Here is a 22,925-nt window from a genome sequence, read left to right as displayed (position 1 = left end):
GTTTTAGGGTTTTACACAAAATGTTTGATAATTAAAATGAATTCATGTTACATGTGAATTCATGCTACAATGAATTGAATATCAATTCAATAGATTGTCAAAATCACAGTTTGTAGATGGGTGGGTACCTCCATTTAATATATTTTAAAATAAGCTACTAAATTCATTTTATGTTAGATAACAGTTTATCAAACATGTTTACTTGGTCTCACAACAAAAAACATTAGATTTGTGCCTATAATGTTTAAAGTAATGGGATAATAGTGTTTACCATATTTGTGAAATGTGCCGCCTGAGTTAAACTAATTAGATCATGAAGATACTATGGAAATCCCATATAATCCAGGAAAAGCCCACCTGCCCCCTTGTCTAATTTATGCTATTATACTATCACAATAAATTAGGCAATTCATGATGAACAGAATTAAATCAATGTTTGTCAGCTTCACTAATTGGAAGATGGTTCCACATTAACTTGTGAACCCATTTGCATATTGACCCACACAACCAAAGCCAGTCAAAACAAAAAATGGAAGGCATGTCTGTTGTTGAATATTTGAAGATCATGGTGTTCTCTTTTTAAAAAAAAAAAAAAAAAGAAAGAAAGAATGAAAAGAAAAAGCAATAGATGACTAGAACAACCCCCCACGCATTTTTTTTTTTTTTTAAAGGAGCAACATCAATGGCCGGGCTGCTAATTAGTAATAGCACATTATGTCAGGCTCTGTCCAAGACTTAATGAGGTGGACCTTTGCTGAGGCAAAAGGGTGCAGTGCTTGTGGGTGACAGGAAGGTAACGACTTTGTAAGTGTGTGTTTCCATAGAGGGTAAATGCTCAGCTGTCCTTGTGCTTGCTATTTCTCTTAGGCTGTTCACTTATTTATTTTTCTTTCTTATTTTTCTCAGTCATGCCAGGTTCATACATACTCCATTTGCAGTATGTATGCAATGCTTTTTTTTTTTTTTTTTTTCGTGCCGGTGTTAACAGGTTACATTCACAGTGCACACGGATGCGGTTCAGCAATGCATTCCAGGAGCGTTGCTTCTGCAGCAGTGTAAGCAAGTCTATTTTTGCTGTGCTACACGTGACGAATTAAAGTGACAGTGCATTGTTCACATAAAAATAAACATAGATTGACATGAAAATGTAGTTATTTCACCATAAATGCATATAATTATCTACTGTGTTTCAATTTCAACACATGGCTTTTTGCCCAGGATAAAGCAAAGAAAACTACCCCTTATCTCACATTTAAATAAACAAGGTGATATAATGGATGGTACTCGTCTCTTTTTGGTGGTGAAAAAACAAGGTTCTTTGTGACCCGCAGGTTTTCTTGTGAATGTAAACAATCTGCAAAGTTGTGAAGCCAAAAGTGAGTCATAAACCCACTGATGTCACATGGACTACTTTGATGATGTTTTTATTACCTTTCTGGACATGGACAGTATACCGTACATACATTTTCAATGGAGGAACAGAAAGCTCTCGGACTAAATCTAAAATATCTTAAACTGTGTTCCGAAGATGAACGGAGGTCTTACGGGTTTGGAACAACATGAGGGTGAGTCATTAATGACATAATTTTCATTTTTGGGTGAACTAACCCTTTAAAACTGGGCATGTATTTCTAGCAGGTAAAATGTCATAAATACACAACATTTAATCAAATTACCTCAACTTTCATGGTCAAAACTGACTGCACCCACACAAGCCAGCAAATTGTGCTACATTAGTGTTGTTCTCGACAATATACCTTTGTAAAAGTGGGGACTTACTAGCTTGAAGAACAAATAGCGTATAGACACAGACTGCATAGAGATTTAAGATTAAAACTCTCTTCGATACAAAAACATACCTTTCTATGAGTTAGTTTTACCAGCAAGAATAGTATTTTTGCTCTATTTTGCAACGAAAATCACAGCAGAACTGCAGCACACAAGCTGTGTTTCATGAACGAATCTGCAGCTTTGATTGAATCGTCAATGATTCAATGACCCATTCAAAAATATAGCCACTCGCTTTGATACTCGGTGCATTCCAAACGGGATAAATCACCCTCCGAAGGGCACTTCAGAGTGAAAACAATCATGGCCGCCATATTGAAGGGTCGTTCCAAACCGAAGTGCTCAAAACTGGCCACTTCAAAGGGCTCTTCGGAATTAAGGATTTCGAAGGGTACAACTGATCGACACTTCGGGCTCCCATGATCCTTTGTACAGGGAAGTTGTTTGACGTCACAGAATGGGTACAGGAGGTTAGGAGTTCGATTTTACCTATAAATGTATATATAGTATTTTTCTATACTACTGTAATATTTATACGAGTTAGATTTGGTACATTATTATGGTCAAAATGACATTGTACTTCAACAAAAATACATTACAGCTCCCTTTATCAGTCCTCAAATGTTTCAAATACATATACAATATGGTGTGATAAACCTAAATAAATAAACTAACGCTAAACAAAGGGCGCAGCTTGCACAATCTACTCCTCTCTTCCTCTTTTTAATGATTGTCTTGTTAAGATGATGCAGAAGTACGTTCCAAAAAAAGTTTTTTTGACCCCTACACCCTTCATCCCTTCGAAGCTCTCACTCCAGAGGGCAAACCCTTAGAAGGGATTAGGGCATAGGGATGAGCCCTTCCGAATGGAACACAGGGACTGAAAGAATTAATGACTCAATGATTCACTCATAAAAACAGTGACTTACCGCCACCTACTGGCGGTTTTAATGTATTATTTAAAAGTATCACTTCGTTTTTATCATCATTGTATTTATTGAATTTTAAAAAAAAAATATTTAAAGCATTATTTATTTTAGGTATAGGTATTTATAAAGATAAAAAAAAATGCTCTGGAAAAAAATTGTCCCTTAATGGAAAAGGTGTAACTGCAGTCTAAGTGGAAAGGTGACGCAGAAGGATGTTAAATCCCTCAGGGGGTACGACACCCTAAAAAGTTTGAGAACCACTGAATGAGGGATATGTAGAATTGCATATCCTGCTACTGTGCTACTGTTAAGTGTGCTACTGCTAAGAGTGCAATGTCAATACAGCCTGTTACCTTTATTCACATTTTTTCATAAGCTTTAATGAATTGGTCTAAAGAGAAAAATTATAATGACTATTTTGTCTAAAGACATATAAAATAGCTATCAAAATTAATGTTGGTAACTGTAATTTGACTAAAAGTAATGAGTAAGACTTAACAAAAATGCGATGACTTTTCATTGACTTTGACAGTGACTAAAATGTGAATAAGACTAAAGAGAATTTTCGTCTGAAGATAAAGACTAGGACTAAAATAAAAATGGCTGCAAAAATTAACACTGGCTGACATTTACCACTGAGAAATGTCCTGCTCCAGTCATGCTTCTGATTGAGTTTCTGGTTGATCAACTACTTCAGACGTTTCATTGTCAGACTCAGGCTCGAATTGATAAGGTAAAATCGATGCCATCTTTTCTGTCCATCCATTGTATACAATCTCTTGAGAATTGATAAGCCTCCGTAGCTGTAATTCAGTTATGACAATGGGCGTTTTGTTTTCGACACGCGCTGTACGCGATAGACCAATCACAACAGACTGGGCCATATGACCAATGAGAGCAGAGTAGGCTCACGGAAAGGAGGGGGTTAGAGAGACTAAATCTAAATGCTACGACCGAATCTTTGAGAAGTGAGGTGATATTAAATGTATATTATGAGAAAACGAAAGTGTTTTTTGACCTTGCATGTAAACCTTATGTAGGAGACTCCCAAAATAATAATTTACATTTAACCCTTTAAGGCGTACGATCACACCGGTGTGATCAGTCTTGACTGGCCCCAGGAGCGTACGATCACACCGGTGTGATTAGAACGTTCAGTGCATTACGTGATCAACTGCCAAATTCAAATGTGCGTGCACGCTTTAACTGGCGCTAAACCAGAGACGGGCGCGCGCAGCGCTTTTCATATCACATACAGTGTTTTCAACCAAATAATGTTCATTTCAGGTTTCAGATATTTAAATGCACATGAGTACTAACAAAACAATATATTTAGAGTTTGTAAAATACACAATGATGTCTATAGGAGCGGAAATAACAACCCTTTCCATTATAACTTGACAACACGTTTAATTCATATCAGATATACACTGTGAAAGTAACTTAAAAGCTTACTCTATTCTTCCCCAGTTCACCGGCACACTTACTTTCATGTATTTCGGGAGAAGTGGATAAATTCACGGTTTGTAAATCCAACAGATCCGATTCTCTGCGCGGTGCAAACTAACATGGCGGCGCCCATCGCTCATATGGCTCAACTAACGCGATCGTTATAAAGGTGTTTAAACAGCAAAACACATCCACTTCCACATATTTGGCAATCGGAATATTAGATATTTCATGCTATAAACAAATTTGTGAATATTTTGAATAAAAAAGGAAAAATTAAATGAAAGCAGATCATCATTCATACAGTGCTGCGGTGTGTCACGTAACAAGCAATGACGCGTCACCATGGAAACCATAAAGCGATACGTTCTAAATAACGGTCACCTTAAAAAACTCATGCTGGGGGGTCAGACAGAATATTTGAAACACTTACGTGCGAAAGGGTTAAATTAAAATATAACACTAACTAAATCCTTCTATAACTAAAAAGTGTTCCTTTTATAACTATAAACAGTGTATTTGTGTAAATGGCAAAACTGGTTAATGCATTTAAACGTGAATACGTCTATGAACTATTGTGTAATGAATAAATATTGTGTTTGTGGTATACAGCTGCGGATCAGTTTCACACTGCAAACGTGTCATATGTGAAAGCACAATGAGCTTGTGCTCCTTCTGCACCACATACGTACTGTAATGCAATGCAAATGAAGTATATGTGAACCTGGCCTCAGAGTTTATTTTGTTTTTTGTTTTTTTTTCTGTTTTTTTTTTTTTTATGAAAATATCCTTTAATTTTAGAATGTCATTGTGGCAAGCAGGGTGGGACCGAGAGCCGTGGGAACGGAGTGAGGCCTTAGGCCTGTGGCACGAGTGGTAATGAGCATCACCTGTGCATCACACCGGTGTCGGAGGAGCTGCGGAAGGATAAAAGGAGGAATGACAATAGTGAAGGATGAGAGAGGACCAAGCCTGCTTTATTTCAGTTTATGCGGCAGTCGTCCTTGGGGGGCTGCCACTTAACTTAAATAGTAAAATAAGAAAGAAAAAGAAAGTAATGTTTAACATCCACTGGTTCCTGCTGCCTCCTTCCCTTATCAACAAACCTTGTTGTAGTCATATTAATTATTTTTAGTCTGGTGTCTACTTTTTGTCAGAAAAAATAACTTAAACATTAAAACCTAATTAAACCACATATTCAAACATTTTCAATGTTGATACAGGTTTAAATTAATAGATAACAAAGTCTGTTTATGCTTTAGTTATTCATCGTTTGCATTTTAGTGTTATAGATAGAGTGGATTCACAACATGACTTACACACTCTGGTTGGCATGTAAACATTTTGTTATATTTTCTCATTTTCATCAACTGTATGCTTTAATTAAAATTAAGCATTGTCATTATACACTTTTTTATGTTTCATCCATATTATTATTGATGAAATAAAAAACTTTAGTTAGCAAACATTTTCATTGGTAATTATTAAACATGTATCCTTGAATTCTCAAAAAGGCACAGCATCTCTTATGTGACATTCTCTCTCCTTCATCCAGCATGCTATGCTATGCGGTGATGTATAGAATACACAGATTGTGGCAGATGATATTTAACTGTAAGCCAGCTGAGCTGAGCCCCCATTGTAAGTCCACAGTCTGTCTTCAGCCTTTTTTAGTGTTATATGTAAATAAGCCCCCCCATCCCCCTTTTCAATCCCACCCATCAGGTTTCCAAGAAAACAGATTAACAGGACTGAGTGTTGGAGGCTAGTAGAAGGCTAATGAGGTCACATCTAGGGGCTTAAGGAAATACTCTTCAGATCGGTTTATTCATTCCTCCGCATCTGTGGCTGGTTAATGGCATTCCTCCCATCCATCCTTTCAATCACAGCATACCTGTGTCCCTTAGAGTGGTGAATAATCTCAAGTATGTCTGATTGGGTGGCAATTTGCATGAAAGCTGAATGAACACGTTTTTGTGTACAAGATGGGATATGATGCGTCAGTTTGGTGTTTTTCTATGTGTCTTTCTCCTCTCTGGAATTTAGAAAGTATTTTTATTGTTAGTATTTTTATTGAATTGAAGACAGTGGGTGGGATGGTAGAATATGGATCTTGGCCTGACCCGGTGTTGCTTCATTCCTGGTCATTCGTTCTTGGCGAGATGCAGAATTAGATTTGATTCTGACCAGAAATTTAACATTTCTCAGAATGTGGCACTTTTTTAAAATGGTAATTCAGGTGAATGAATGAAGGGCACTGACTGCATACATGCATACCTATACAAATTCTCCAGATTACTGTCTTCAGTCTGTAAGAAAAGATATGGACTAATTAACATGAATACTTTGAATATCAGCAGCAAGTTATTTAAAGCTCTGTTGGAAGGAAAAATGAGCAGCACTGTGCTTGAACCATGATGGTGACTTAAAATAGTTTCTGGGTCTTTGTAATGTTTTTTTCAAATGTCAATGATTCAAGGTGTAAGCGTGTTTATATATACAGTGGGTACGGAAAATATTCAGACCCCCTTAAATTTTTCACTCTTTGTTATATTGCTGCCATTTGCTAAAATCATTTAAGTTCATTTTTTTCCCTCATTAATGTACACACAGCACCCCATATTGACAGAAGAACACAGAATTGTTGACATTTTTGCAGATTTATTAAAAAAGAAAAACTGAAATATTACATGGTCCTAAGTATTCAGACCCTTTGCTGTGACCCTCATATATTTAACTCAGGTGCTGTCCATTTCTTCTGGTCTTCCTTGAGATGGTTCTACACCTTCATTTGAGTCCAGCTGTGTTTGATTATACACACCTGTCTATATAAGACCTTACAGCTCACAGTGCATGTCAGAGCAAATGTGAATCATGAGGTCAAAGGAACTGCCTGAAGAGCCCAGAGACAGAATTGTGAAAGAAGAACCCAAAGATCACTGTGGCTGAGCTCCAGAGATGCAGTCGGGAGATGGGAGAAAGTTGTAGAAAGTCAACCATCACTGCAGCCACCAGTCGGGGCTTTATGGCAGAGTGGAAGCCTCTCCTCAGTGCAAGACACATGAAAGCCCGCACAGATACTGGGATATCCTGGATGAAAACCTTCTCCAGAGTGCTCAGGACCTCAGAATGGGCCAAAGGTTTACCTTCCAACAAGACAATGACCCTAAGCACACAGCTAAAATAACGAAGGAGTGGCTTCACAACAACTCTGTGACTGTTCTTGAATGGCCCAGCCAGAGCCCTGACTTAAACCCAATTGAGCATCTCTGGAGAGACCTAAAAATGGCTGTCCACCAACGTTTACCATCCAACCTGACAGAACTGGAGAGGATCTGCAAGGAGGAATGGCAGAGGATCCCCAAATCCAGGTGTGAAAAACTTGTTGCATCTTTCCCAAAAAGACTCATGGCTGTATTAGATCAAAAGGGTGCTTCTACTAAATACTGAGCACAGGGTCTGAACACTTAGGACCATGTGATATTTCAGTTTTTATTTTTTAATAAATCTGCAAAAATGTCAACAATTCTGTTTTTCTGTCAATATGGGGTGCTGTGTGTACATTAATGAGGAAAAAAATGAACCTAAATGATTTTAGCAAATGGCTGCAATATAACAAAGAGTGAAAAATTTAAGGGGGTCTGTATACTTTCCGTACCCACTGTATATATATATATATTGTGCAAAAGTCTTAGGCACGTTAGTATTTTCAGTTATTTGTATATTTTGCTGTAGTGTGTCAGTAGGAAATATCAGTTTATATTTCCAAGCGTTCCTTTTGCCATTAAATGTAATAATCCAGTAAGATTTTTGAATGCACAAGGAGTCTGACAACAGCCGGTATGCTCCACATGGAGATCTGATCTCCCTGTCATTGAATCTGTCTGGGATTACATGAAGAAATAGAAAAAACTGAGACAGACTAAATCCAGAAGAACTGCGGCAATGTCTCCAATTCAGCACTGTAGCTTTGCAGGTAGGCTTCTTCAAGCGTCTGGGAGACGTTGCCACAGTTCTTCTGGATTTAGTCTGTCTCCGTTTTTTTCTATTTCTTCATGTAATCCCAGATGGACTCGATTATGGTGAGATCAGATCTCTTTGTGGATCTCTTTGGCTGTTGTCAGACTCCTTGTGCATACAAAAATCTCAGTGGATAAATACAGTTAATTGGAAATGTGAACTGATATTTCCTACTGACACACTAGAGCAAAAGATGTAAATAGCTGGCTTAAAACAATTATATGAGGTGAAAATACTAATGTGCCTAAGACTTTTGCACAGTACTGTGTGTATAAACCCCTTTTAGACCTTGAATCTGTGACAAAATATTTTAAGATTAATAATAAAAAAAGCATATATATATATGTATGTGTGTGTGTGTGTGTGTAAAAAAAAATCCAGTTAGTTTATGTATATGCTGTTTTATGGTTCTGTCTAACCCTTTTATTATAGGATATACTTGGCAGGATGACACAACACAGGAGGTAATCTCCAAAGAGCTCTCACAACTACCCAAGGTTCCTCTTGGAGGATTTACAAACACCTTTTCTCATTTCAATGGCAATTCCAGGTGAGCTCTTAAATCCTCTGTTGTGTTAAGTGTCTGTGACAGTTATGTGTTTATGGAAACTTTTGTTGTTGTTGTGTTCTTTTATTAATTCATGTTCATTCAGAATTCATAAATTAATGTTGATTTATAAAACTTTAAATGTTAAAATGTAATAGTATATGTACAAACTAACATTAATCAAGATTAATAAATACTGTAAAAGTATTGTTCATTAATAGTTAATGCACTTTAATGTTGGAAAATTGAACCTTATATTAAAGTGATAATCTGATATGGACAGGTTTGTATTCTAAGCACATTTTATCTACTAAAATCTGTTTATTTTTAAACTTGGAATTGTATTTTAAACATTCCCAATGGTAACAGGAAGCTAAAGGCTCAGAAAGAAGAACTGAGCAGGACACTGCAAAGGTACCTTCAAGGTTTCCTGCCTTCTGATGTTGCCTCCTTCAAACAGAGTCCTCAAGGGCAGCAAGTGCTTTGGAAGGTAAATCTCTAACAGCAATAGATATGAATAGGGCTGTATACTCACGTATCACTTGAAATCTACGGATACAGATTGACTATATGTCATCTCTCCTTAAAAGTGAACCGATTTCTGAAAGGTCTTAACTTCATCTTGGCACTGTACACAATTGGGCATAAACTACTATGCATACATAGATAAGATGTTGTTTTGTACAAAATATAGCAGTTTATAAATGCAAAACATTATTGTAATGCACTTCTATATAACAGGGTGCTCTGCACTTCATTAGACAACTGTCAGACAAGCACATAGCTACTGGGGAAAGCTACAAGAGTACAAGAACCTGCTTGGTACCCACATCAGCAAACAGTTGTTCTTGAAGTTAGCAGTTGTGCGAGTTGAAAAGTTCACTGCACTATTGAACATTAGTACCCTGCAGTGCTTTTGGAGCCTGCGTGTGTATGTGGTGGTTTGTTCATCGGAGCCCACCCTGCTGTTCTAAAGTCAGTTTGGCCTTCTATTCTAATCTCTCAAATAGAGCAGAACAATATGCAGAGAAAAAAGAGGGAGGCTAATACTCATACATTGTATTTCTATGCACTTTAAACCATTATTATCTTTGATCAGTGTATGATGATAATTTTTTTACGAAAACAGTTCCTTAACAAACTGGTACCATTTTTTTTTTTTTTTATTCTTCTGTCTCAGTACAAGGGAGATGGACCCCATAATCATAAGAGTTTTATGCAGCTCAAAGAGAAGCCTCCTTCACCCCACGTCTCCTTCCTACAAGGCCGAACTGATCTCCAGGCCATTGTGGAACAGCCTCCCCCAGGTCAATCTTTCTTCACTGGTTTTGAACAGGATCGTACTGAAGTCCCACTTGCTGTGCATCAGCAGTATCAAGCTGGGCCCATGAGAGCACAAGATCCCGGTAAAGGTCAAACACAGGGAAAGCTGCGTTACTTCAGCCTTCAGCATACTCCTGCTACCAAAATAGAAAAACTGCCAGGAGCTTCCAAGCAACCTCCAAAGCCCCAAATCGAAAATATGTTTTTCAAATCTTCAGCAAGCAGCCCTGCTTACAAGGAGGCCCTTAGTTCAGTAGATGGTGAGCTTCTTCTGTATACATATATGTACCTGTATGTGTATATATGTATATTTATATAAATGTGTATATTTACATTTATATTTAAAAAAGAAGCCAGGTAAAGTGAACAAGGAAATTTTATTCTTACATTATGTTCAATCAAATTCATTTTATGTTAATAAGGAGAAACGGTCATATTACGTTATGTTGGCTGGGATGAGATTTTGCATTATAATTATCCATATTCAGGATCCGTCTGAAGTGACTGAAGTAACAGTGATATTATAATTTCTTTCCAGAAACTTAAAAATGCACAATTATTATATTATAAATTTAGCTTAATCAGAAAGAGACTGAGGTAGGGATGGGAAACAGTCTGGCTCCAAATATCTTACATGTCAGATGAATTTAACATAGGAAAAATGTGGTGTACAATTACCCAATTAGGGGCGTTTATTGGACTGCATGCAAAAACTGACAGGTTCGTGATGGGCTTACTTTTAATCTTTTTTAACTGAATGGGGGGTTATACAAAATAGAGCAGAGTGGTTCTTGTACACTTGCAAAAAACTTTATCAGACTGTTTTTCTATCTTTGCCATTGTGTTCTATCAGAGAAGTTCATTGACAGAGTGGTTAACCAGCTCGGCCGTCAGAGCGTCAATGTGGATACTTTAACCCCAAAGGACCTGGACCAGCTCTCCAAGGTCATTACCCAGGCCTTGCAGGTGGTGGATGGAGTTGAAGGGGTCAAAGGTAGAGACGCCACACAGAATGAAGTGGAGGTGAAGAGGGAACCCAGTCAAGAGTTACATCAGATGGAGAAACTAGGAGACATCACCACACATAAAGGTAGTAACCCCTTAACAAAGACAAATATTTGATTAGGTCCTCGTTACACGTGATCAATAAAGAGCCATGATCTTATCCATAATTTTAAATTCTGTTCACAGAAACTCAAACGGAAAAAATTGGCCTTAAATCTGATGACAAGGTAATGTGTTGATATGAATAGGTCCATTTGACTATGATATATCTCAGTGATGAAGTCAATAGAATTCCCTGAGTAATTTTCTATTTCCAGGACAAAGGTTTTATCAGCCAGCTGCTTGAGTTCCTGGATCATAACTCTGGCCATGGATCTGCTCGTCCTCCCCAAGCAGAAGAGCCTTTTCTGGGGTACATCAACCAGCCAAATGCTGGAAGCCCATTGAGAGCTAGTTTGGAGAACGTCCAGAGCCGGACAACGCAAACAGACCTGGACCTGATGAGGAAGAAAATGGAACCTGACACTTTGGCTATAGAGCCAATGGTGGACGCTGAGGTAGAGCAGTGGATGCACGGTACCGAAGCCTCTCCGGAAGTACCAGGAAAAGTGCCACAAAAAAATTCCATGGAGAAAGAGGAGGTGGAAAAGAAGGGTGTGAGAGTGGAGGTGGATATTTCAGCATATTCAAGTCCACATGACGGTGACTTTGGATATATTATTACTGAAGAGTAAGTAAGAATAGAAACACTTTCATAGCTATCTTGAGTAACAAGATATTTGCACTCATGTAGGACACATGATAATAACATAATTATTATCAATGTTGAAAACAGTTGTGCTGCTTGATATTTTTGTGGAAACCATTATATATATATATATATATATATATATATATATATATATATATATATATATATATAATATAATAGAATATTTTACTTTTTTTTTTCACAATACTTTGATGAATAGAAACTATTTAATTGAAATTAGGCTAGGTAAAAAGTATTGATTTCTCAATTTTAATTGATTCTTTATTTTTGAAGTGATATAAAGTCTTAAACTCCAAGAATCAATCTTTTAGTCTATGCTGTTTTGGGTTGATGAACAGTTATTCAGTTGTATCACGCCTCCCATCCAATAAATCACAATAATCTTATATGAAACTAAGTCTCGGATTTCAAATTCTGTCCATTTTATTATGAAATTAAAACAATAAATACCTTTGGTGCCCTATAATGTGACAGGTCCCTGTAGCACCTCAGTTCAAGCGGCACGGGAACTGATCATCTCTTTGGCTTTATTACTAATTAAAGTACAAAATAAACATGAATGAACATCAGAAGGTATGTTGAAAGTAACTTACTAAGTTCAGTGCTTCAACCATGGAAAGACATCAAAAAACAGCTTGTCAACAATATATCATGTAATGTTACATTGACTTTAGAAAAGCCATTCATTTACCATAAACTCATAAGTCAGCTGAATAAATGAACTCTAGAAAGGAGCCCTATTGTGTAAACGGGCCCTAAGTTTTCGTATACAAACCAGTTAATTTTGACCTTTAATATTACAGTAATGTGGTACCAACTGACTCCCTGTATAGTTTACAGCATTAGTTGAGAGATTTTTTGTGCCTGAGATATAATATATATATTTATATATATATATATATATATATATATATATATATATATATATATATATATATATATATATATATATATATATATATAAAATCTTTTTCTAACATTGTAAATGTATTTTCTGTCACTTTTGATCAGTTTAATGCAGTCTTCTTGAATAAAAGTATCAATTTTTTGAAAAATCTTAGTGACCAAAAACAACAGTATGTACTAAACATTCAAACATGTATATAAAAATGGACTTTACTTTAGCTCTACAGTTTAGTGGGAGCTTTTTAGTTTTTTGCTTCATTCGTTTTTAAAGTTTTACAAAATCAGTTATCACTGATGTAACATTTAATTTATTTTTCAAATTATTTTGCAGTGTATCCTATTCCGGTATTTCATCAGAGCCTATGCATTCACAAATGTCTGTGCTAAGCCCTAAAATGTCCCACCCCTGAAACAACCTGAAACAACTTTTTTTGTCTCACACATTTATTCCTTCTGTATTATTAAAGGGTCATGAAACCCCAAAACACCTTTTTTGAGATGTAAACAGATATGTATAGGCTGCACATCATTGAAAACACTAAAGGTACTCATTAATGTTATTCATAAGTGAAAAATGGTTATTTTTGCATTTTTTCAGAGCGATTTCTGTCTTCCTGTTTGAAAAGCTGAGTCGGAGCAACGTCACAAAATCTGACGTCATCGTGTACTTTCGGCCCAATTATGGGCATGGTCGAACATGCTGACGTAGATTTTCGACATATATATTCATGACATAAAGCGCATTCAATCCAATCACTGCACTGTAGTATGCATACGATTATAATTGCAGTATTATGCATGAGGAAGTATCAATTCTCTCGCCTCGGTCTCTTGTCATTCAGAGACATATCGTTGGTGTTTGTTTCCTCAGTGCCACAACACAATGTGTTTTCCTGCAACGCGACCAGAGCAGAGGTTTGTGTGCCTGTGGATTGTTTTGCTGTAATCTACCAGCACAAATGGAAAATATGTTCGCGTGAGATCGCATTACAGCAGAGAATTCAAATGTCACAAAAGTGCTGCTCATTCACCTCTGCCTGCTCTAGCTGCGTTCAAACACGCGAGCCGTAGGCTGTTTCCCTCATCACAGCACGTGTGTTGTTTGTATTTTGCTCGCGATGCGGTCAGAACTGGAGTTTCAATGCGAACACATGAAAAATACGATTGTTTTTATGATATACAGGCGGAGCGCGCATATGCTCGGTTTCAGCGCGGAGCTCCGCGATGAGTTTAATAACACTAGCCACGTGGCACATAGCTCATACAGAATAAAGTAGCCTATCTGTGTTTAAAGTTTTTATTTCACACATTATCCTGCACCAAACATTAACCAGTGAACTACAGCGTTGTAGTAATACACACATATTTCTTCTTCAAATGAATTATATTGTGCAGACTGGACACTGATACAGTGGTGTAGCCTATCTGAACGCGACGACACGATTACTCTAAAAGACTGATTTTGAGACTGCAGTGCTTGTAAATATCAAAATAGCCTATTATTAGCCCTATTAAATATTCTTTTGCATTTTTTATTCTGTATAATGAGTGTGTTGTATGTCTGTGCTTCATTGGTTGTTCTCTCCCCTCTTCCCCCCCTCTATACTCCCACTTTTCCAGAGCTTTACACGCCCATTTTAACAGACTTTTTGAAACTCAGAGGTGTGGATGACCCAGGGTAAAACAGGGGGGTTTCATGACCCTTTAAAAATATTTTGCTTTTGTTGTATTGTATAAATTGCATAAAAAACGATTGTTATATAAAATATTTAAAGATAAATATCATTATAGATAAATTATAATTTAAATCATGATCTTTGGCAGTTGTTACTAGAGTTTCTGCATATATTTAGGCTACATTTTGTGTTGCTTAAAATAAGTTAAACTGTAATTTCTATGCAGAATGGAGCCTTTCACTCTCACAGTCACATTTTCTCTTATGATTCAGTGCCCATGCTCAGTTTGTTACTGCATTCCTTACTGCAATTTATTTGGTTTCCCTCAGCTGTCCTCTTCATGTATATTGGTCTCAGTGTGTAAATTGTGTGTGTGTTGTGCACAGTACATCCCTCAAAGAGAAAGATGATGGTATCCACAGCCTCTGCATCTCCAATAACTTGATTTATCTCACTGACACTCCAGGTTTTTGGCTTACTTATTGCAGTTCCATTTAACTTGGAGTACCTGAAATAAATATTCTCAAAAAGGAGATTTAAAAGTGTGTATTGGAAGGGAGTTTTAGGTGTGAAAAGGCATCAGGAATACAGTTGTACTCTAGCATGTTCTAATACTAATCTAGCACTTTCTTTTTCATGTGTGTCAATTCACTTCCATTTGGATGCTTATCATTCTTTAAGCTTGTGTGCAAGTCGCTTGGTGTGTGTTTGCACGTGTTCTGATGTGTGAGCGAGTGTGTGCGTTTTTAACTCGGGCTGGCATGGCCATATCATAAAGACATCACACTTCACAGAGATTCCATTTACACCTTATTGTTTGCCTCATTGCTGGAAAATACAGGTGATTTATCAAAGCATGCAAGCCACCTGTGTCCTATTCCCTATGTGTTTTATGCACTCTCTGCTCTCTTTATTCCTCCTATGTGCTGTGTTCACTGTTTCAATATTGTGTTGTTTATGGTGTCCATCCAGCAGCACCCATATCTGTATAGTTAAATGTTTATATTCATATTTAGTGCTTTTCTTTTAAATGTAAATTGTTAAATTTTGCAGATTTTGTCATGATGTTCTGTCTTAATTTCTGCAGTCAAGGTTTGAGAACCTCTGTTGTAGTGCTAAATAATAGTTACTATAATATTATTACTATGGACATGAATCATACCTCAAATCTAGCAGCTATTACTGTACTATTACTGTTTTAAAAGATTGGACTTTTGATTTTAAAAGCCTGGCAGACAATAAAAGGGGAGAAAAACATCTTATAGACTTAGAGTGAAGCAGAGACCTGAATATCAGAGACTTAAGAAAGGGCTTTTTTGAGTTTCTGCCAGTAAGCAACCACCTACAGTAGCTACTGCATGGCGATTACACAGAACGTTTTTGTAAATGCCCTGGCAACCACCCACAAGACCGTAGCTTTGTAGCACCACATTTTCTTGTGAAAATGTACAAATCTATGTAATTATTCTTTGTTTATTTCTGTTCTCCTTTTTGTCTTTTCTGTCCTAGTTCCCTGTCCACTGATCAGGGGCTGAAACTCATGGAGCACTTAGCTGAGAGAGTTAGCCTTCATGTAACAGATTTTCTACAACTCTCGTAAGTATACACACAGACACACACTCAAAAAAACGTACTTGTTGAAGACAGTCTCATGCTGGTGGACACACTAATGGCACTAATGGAACACTCAACCTGTGGTTTTGTTTTGTTTTTCCATTTCGCAGTATACTTTGGGCTAAGTACTTATTTTCAAGTGACAGCTTAGTGATTATGAGTGTGTTCTGAATTCTGTGCATATAAGTTCAAGCTTTATATAAATGTTTCAGAGAGAGAGAATGAGAGAGAATGCATCTCTGTATGTGTAGGTGTGTGTTATTCTGACCTGCCTGCAGTGGTAAACTTCAGTTCAATTACAACACATTTCTGATGATAACCAATGTTCTCTGAGTGCACAGATTAAAGGCAGCTTTCTGCTTAATTGTTTGGAAAGCAACAAATGCTTTCTGCCACTTTTGTATTTTATTGAGGAACTTGTTATGGTTACATTTCACTAACACACTTAATAAATGGAGCTTTATGTACGAGGATAAATGAAATACAAATATTAATGCAATTACTAATTTCTTGCTCTCTCTCTCTCTCTCTCTCTCTCTCTCTCTCTCTCTCTCTCTCTCACACATATACACAGATTTACTTGGCTTCAATTGTTTTATGTACAGTTAATTGAATTATAACCCAAATCCATGTTCCAACCCTGACTGAAAACATAATTTTATTTTTTTTTATCGTTTTTATAAATGAGGGTGTCTCAGATGTCCACAAATGAAATATTTTTAGGTATAGCTTACTTCTTGAAATGAGGTTGTCCACAAAATATGTGCACACACACACAAATGTAGTGATTTGTGGATTATAGTTGCCCTACGGTTGAGAGAAATGAATACATTTATTCAACAAGGATGCATTAAATTGAGCAAAAATGACAGTAAAGACATTTATAATGTTACAAATTTTTAAAACAATAAAATCTATTAAAACAATGAAATAAAAAAAAAATCTTACTGACCCCAAACTCAATGGTAGTGTCTATCATTTTATTTACAAATTTATTTTTTTTATTTTTTATATATATATTAGTCAAGGAACTCGTTAAGTTCTTCTGTTTCTGTTTCTATTAGTAACTGTGAGAATAAATACATACATAAAGATTTTGCTAAAGACATGCCTTACAGGCCTCACTAAAAAAGGGAGGCGAAAAAATAGTGAAATATTTTTGTGTTGCTGAGCACTGTCCAAGTGAGCTGTGTCTCTGAGTTAGATCAATTTCCTCTCTTGAATAGTGGCTTATATCTATTTATACAGGTACCTGCTAATGTATCTTTTGTCAGCTCTTGCTTTTTATCTTTTCTCAGAAATGATGGAAAGGTGTACTGGATGATGCGCACTTTTATATAAAATATTATGTCATAATATCAGTATTATTTTGGACTAAAGATAAGACGGGCAGAAAACCGCAGTGCACAAGCAGACTACCCTGTGGAGAAGCAAGATGCAGCTTGTATGATCAAATATACAGTTAAAGATCATAAAAATTAAGCACACTCTCACCAAATGTTCGGTTACCCAAACATGGTGCAGCTTTGTGCTGTGTTGCAGTTACATAAAGAGTCAGTGTAGCACCTCTCTGAACTCCAGACATGACGTAAGGGCTGTACTGTGTGCAGACAGTAGGGGGCACAGAAAAACACATAGAAAGAGTCGTGGATCTGCAATCAGATGTTCTTGTTCTCTTATACACATTGAAACACTAACAGAAAAACGTTCATTTACACTAATTCTACCTCTCTTCTTTTCTCTCACTCGTTTATGTATTCTTTTGCAACCACACCCCACACACACAGTCTACCTATCATCTCCATCCCACACTCTCCCCCACAGTGCAAAAGGAGCCGAACAGAAGCAGTATCATTATGTTATGGCTTCCCTCCCTCTGTGCACTGGACGTTGGTGGCATTTTACTGATAGCTTATCAGCACCAATGGTGTTATAACTGGGCCATTGTGTTTATTTAGCTCTAACAGCCAGTGTTTTCATCCAGAAATTTCCAGATTCTCTGGGAAAAGAACCCAAGGTATACAGGAGAATGCAAAATATGTGGAGAAATTGGTTTAGGGAAAGTACTGTAAATACAGGTGGAGTGATAATGTTCCTAGGGTGCATGTGTATATTTGTAAGGGTGAATTATGTTTTTGTATATATTGAAAAGGTAAAGTGCATGTATGAGGACACTGATAGGCAAAAAAAAAAAGAAAAAAAAAAAAAAAGAAAAAAAGTACAAGGTGTTTTTGTTACTTTATACACTCAACAAAACAGAAGACCTGTCACATGCCTAACTGCAAATAATAACATTACCATTACCACATTACATTATAATATCAAAACCTTACATTATATAATATATCTAATTCTTAGATCAAACAAAAAACATAGTTAATCTTAAAACTAATTTAAGATTTTTCATTACTATGCTGTTTATCATACATACACCTTTATATATATGCATACATCTTTAAAATATAACAAGAATAAAAGAAAACACAAGAATCCAGAAGCACTATTATTTTCCAGCAGATATCTGGGTGTCTGTGTGTGTTAATTCTGCTGAGGATGAGAGGCTGCCTTTGGCCACCTGCTGACGTGTGAATGGGATTTTGTTCTGGTGACAGATCCATTCCTCCTGTCCCCTACCTCTCTTTCTTTTTCTCCCCTCTTCTCTTTTTCTATCCCATTTTTTTCTTACTCTATTTGTGACCGTCACCTCACCCTGGTCCGCAGTGGGAGCAGCTTCAGAGCTGCATGCATCTGCCTCAGAATCATTAACTGGGAAGATCCCTTATTGGACAACTGCATGTTTATGAACTAACCTTCCTATTCACTGCTTTAGTCATCTTAAATAGATAAACAGATATGTTGAAATGAACAGTAGCTCATCTACAGGTCTGTGTTGATGTCATGGGGGTGTGCCAGTTAGCAGATCCTTCTCTTCCTTTGCCTGAGTCTGTGTTTTTTAATCTTGTGGAGATGAGATGTGTGATGGTTTGTTTTAACTGTGTCGGTTTTGAATATATTTAGCATTTTTAAAAATCATTTCCATTTCCTTTAAAGGAACAATTCACCATGAAATATACTTCACAGGATTCTTTGTTAAAATAGATGAATGAATGAGGAGTTCTGCTGGAATTGCACCCAGACAGGTGTTTGGCTCAATCACAAATGGCATTTCTACGAAATGCTTTTGCACAACGTTCTGGATCACCAATTCAAATGCAAAGAGATTCATATACAATGTGAGCATTTTTTATTTAGAGAATGACTTCTTTTACTTTTTCCATTTGGACCTGTTTGCTGAATGGAGTCGATCTACTAAACATTTTCGACAACTCTAAGAACATCAGGTTTCCCGTGAGGATTTATTTCATGGAGGAAAAACTTGTCAATTTATGTCAAAAGCAGAAAGGGAATCTAACGGCACAGATCTGTCATAAGAAAATGAACCAAAACGCAATATTCCCCAGTGATCTGATGTTTTAACTGTGGAGTTGTGCTACTGCAGTTGCATCTACAAAAAAAAAAAAAAATTTAAATTATAAAAGATTATGTTGATGACTCACAGCTGCAACAGTTTTGTTCCTCAGACTAACTGCATACTGACATTCTGTTAATCTCTCTTCTTTCTTGTTTTCTCCTTATTGTCTCATTCTCGCTCTCTCTCCTGTCTCTCTCTCTCTCTCTCTCTCCTCTGTCTGGCAGGGTTCTGGGTCCAGCAGTAACCTTTCGAGTGCGCCCCAATGCTCGAAACATCAGCACAGCCCAGCTAGCCAGAGTGGCAGGTACACACAAACACACACGTGCCCGCACACACCACTCGTTCCACTACTGCAATCTAGTTGCTATTCCGATGATCTCCTGACACATTGGGGAAGAATCATCTCATAGTGCCATGACCTTGATTGCAGCATTAGTTATTTTCAAGGTTTAAACACCCATTTTACACACAGTTCACATAAGAAATGTGTGTGCACACATACACTTACACTTACACATGCAAAATCAAGAACTCAAACAAAAATACAACATTTCTAACTTTTACTGAATATAGACTCAATGTTATTTGGTAAATATACTGCATTGTTTTAGTTTAAATGGGCGCAGTGTGATGACATTCATTTTGTTTGTCTTTTTGCCTTTAACTGAACTTTTTTGATTTTTACGTTTGTTTGTTTGTTTGTTTGTTTGTTTGTTTGTTTGTATGTTTGGATGAGTGAAATAGTAGGGATGAATCTTCCTTTGTGGATCATGTTATATAATTTTAAGCTGATGACCAATACTAGGATTGAACAAAATCCAGAATTGATAAATTGAAATTTTAATTGTATTGGTCCCACCCACAGGAATTTGAAATGGATTTTGAATTGGAATTACAGGTAGTGGATTTTACTTAATCATACTCTGGTAATGTACTCCATTAATTTCTTTTTGAATATATAGGAATGTATACACTACTGTTAAAATGTTTGGGGCCAGAAGGGATGCATAAAATTGAAGTGAAAGTAAAGACATTGTTGCAAAAATGTATATTTAAAATACATTTCTGTTCTTTGAACATTCTGTTCATCATGGAATCCTGAAAAAAAAGATTCAGTTTCCACAAAAACACCAAGCAGCTCAACTGTTTTCAACATAGTAATAAGGCATTTTTCTTGAGTACCATATCAACATGTTTCTAACATGTTGATTGGAATAATGTCTGCTGAAAATGTAGCTTTCATCAATTACAGAAATTAAATCCATTTTAAAATTTAAATTGTAATAACATTTCACATTATTACTGTTGTTAATGTATTTTTGATCAGATGAATGCAGCCTTGGACTTCTTTCAAAACCATTTAAAAAAATCTTACCAACCTTAAACTTTCGAATGGTAGTGTAGGTTATTTAAAAACAATGTAGCTGACATTTCAACCAGATTGATCCAGATAGAGGCTTATAAAACTTTCAAACTTTGAGATATGAACAAGGATTTTTCAAAGTCAACATGGCAAGTTTTTATTTTAACAAATCTATTTCAAGTTAAAAATGTACACTTATTACAGTAATACTTTCTTTGATCTCCCCCCCCCCCCCCCACACCCCCACAATTTAAATTTAAATTGCAATTCTGCATCCTGATTGCAGAATAGAAATTTAAAAAGCACTCTTAATTCAATTCTGAATGCTGCACAATGCTTGCCAATACAGCACTGTACTGACCATGCCTTTTAATTGTGACTTTACCTTTTGGAATTCTAAAACAGTTGTTTTGCAGTGCAGTTTGATTATTTATCATTGGTGTCAGGAATTCAGCAAATTTAATTTATAAACTGGAACAGAATACTAGACTGCAGCACTGTTTCCCTTTTTCAGTCACTGTTTTAACATTTAACGCTCAGGATTTCACATTTGATCTTTAATGCACAAAAGAAAGGGCAAAGAATGAAAGGGAAAAACAAAAGGAATCTGACATCATAGGGGTTTGTATTCCCTTGATCCATCATAATTACTTATAGGGAAAACAGATTCATGTGAATTTGTCCCATGTCTGTCTGTGCTTCCTGACAGATGACAAGAGGTACACAAGGGAAAGGTTTCACAGGAACCTTTGCGAACTAGATCTGAAATACCCAGTTGTTTTTAAAATAAAGCACTCTGGGTATGTGTTGAAACTCTATTATAGTTTGACAGTCATTTTTTTGTTTATCACTCTTTGTTTATATCTGCAGCTACAAATAATTTTCACTATCACCCATTGAAATAATGCCATATGCAGCCAACAAGCCTGTACTTGAAGTATATTTAATGAAAATGTTTATTTTCATTTATTTGATTGTCGGTGTTTTGACCTCGGGAGTGAATGCACTCATTTCAGTTCTACAGATAATGCATGAGTCAGTTTGAGTGTGTTGTCCTTCTTGTGGCTGGTTGCTGGAGTCTTTGGACATCTCGTTCTTCTCGACCCAGTTCTGTTTGAGTTAGTGTGTGTGCAAATGTGTCCGTGCATGTTTAAGCATCAGTGGAAATGCACTCCAAATTTGTCCAATTGCTGTGGTGTGAATTTTGACTTTTATTTGTGTACGTGCGTCTGCGTGAGTGTATATATTTCCAGTCTCTCCTCCCTTTGAGAGTCTCTTGTAGCATGTTGAGAGAGTTAATGGCTGGGCTCGTCAGACCCAAATGTCAGACAAAATGTTAAGTCAACATGATCAGCCGCACTCACACGGCAGATAAATTATGAAAACCCTGGTGCCTGAATACCAATTTATTACTTTATTTAAACAGAGAGGATCTCTCCTCAAACTTTATTACTCCTGTATACACACCACTGATCGCACCTAATCGTTTATTCCAATTTTTGTGCCTTTGACAACACATACAGCCCTTAGGTATTTAAGCAACTTAACAGTATTTGTGATCAGTGGAAAATATGGTGGAGTGTTAAGGATTACGTTTGGGCTGTAACTGCTGATATATGTTCACGATCTACATCTCTGCTTTGTCTTTTCAAAAGCCAAAGCTTGCCAGAAGCAGTGTTTTTAAATTTAAAACAACAAAAACTTGCTTATTTAACTTCTCAAATACTTACTGCAATTTTCAAGGGACATTAGAAACTTCTATTATAAGTAACTTGAATGATATTGGGTCTTGCTAAATATTGTGCAACAACCTTAATGTATGTGGCATAATTGGCTACTAGCTCAGCAGTCTGATTTTTAGATGCACTGAAAGACATCAGTCTTTTGTGCATGAATAGAGCTCTTTTGTAGCACAGCTCTAAATGACACTGAAAACCACATATACTGTTGACCTGAGCACATTAGAGAACATTAGATCAGCATGTTAGGCAGGAGTCTTCCTTTGTACATATAACCCTACTACTCTATTCAGACACACAAAATGGAGAATGTTTTCATGAA

At 36.5% G+C, this 22,925-nt stretch overlaps 1 protein-coding gene across 1 annotated transcript in view; it reads left to right on the top strand.

Moving 5' to 3' along the window:
• ptprn2 (protein tyrosine phosphatase receptor type N2) overlaps window positions 1-22,925 on the top strand; it is a 218,961-nt gene that overhangs the window by 56,897 nt on the left and 139,139 nt on the right. The window contains exons 4-11 of the mRNA XM_067400639.1: window positions 8,619-8,736; window positions 9,103-9,223; window positions 9,920-10,316; window positions 10,910-11,146; window positions 11,248-11,288; window positions 11,379-11,791; window positions 15,925-16,011; window positions 19,726-19,805. Coding sequence (XP_067256740.1) covers window positions 8,619-8,736; window positions 9,103-9,223; window positions 9,920-10,316; window positions 10,910-11,146; window positions 11,248-11,288; window positions 11,379-11,791; window positions 15,925-16,011; window positions 19,726-19,805 — 1,494 coding nt within the window. The remainder of the gene's footprint in view (window positions 1-8,618; window positions 8,737-9,102; window positions 9,224-9,919; window positions 10,317-10,909; window positions 11,147-11,247; window positions 11,289-11,378; window positions 11,792-15,924; window positions 16,012-19,725; window positions 19,806-22,925) is intronic.

This window comes from Chanodichthys erythropterus, chromosome 11 (assembly GCF_024489055.1).
Source record: "Chanodichthys erythropterus isolate Z2021 chromosome 11, ASM2448905v1, whole genome shotgun sequence".
NCBI lineage: Eukaryota > Metazoa > Chordata > Actinopteri > Cypriniformes > Xenocyprididae > Chanodichthys > Chanodichthys erythropterus.
The sequence above is the reverse complement of the archived record's forward strand: the minus strand, read 5'-3'. Positions and strand labels throughout refer to the sequence as shown.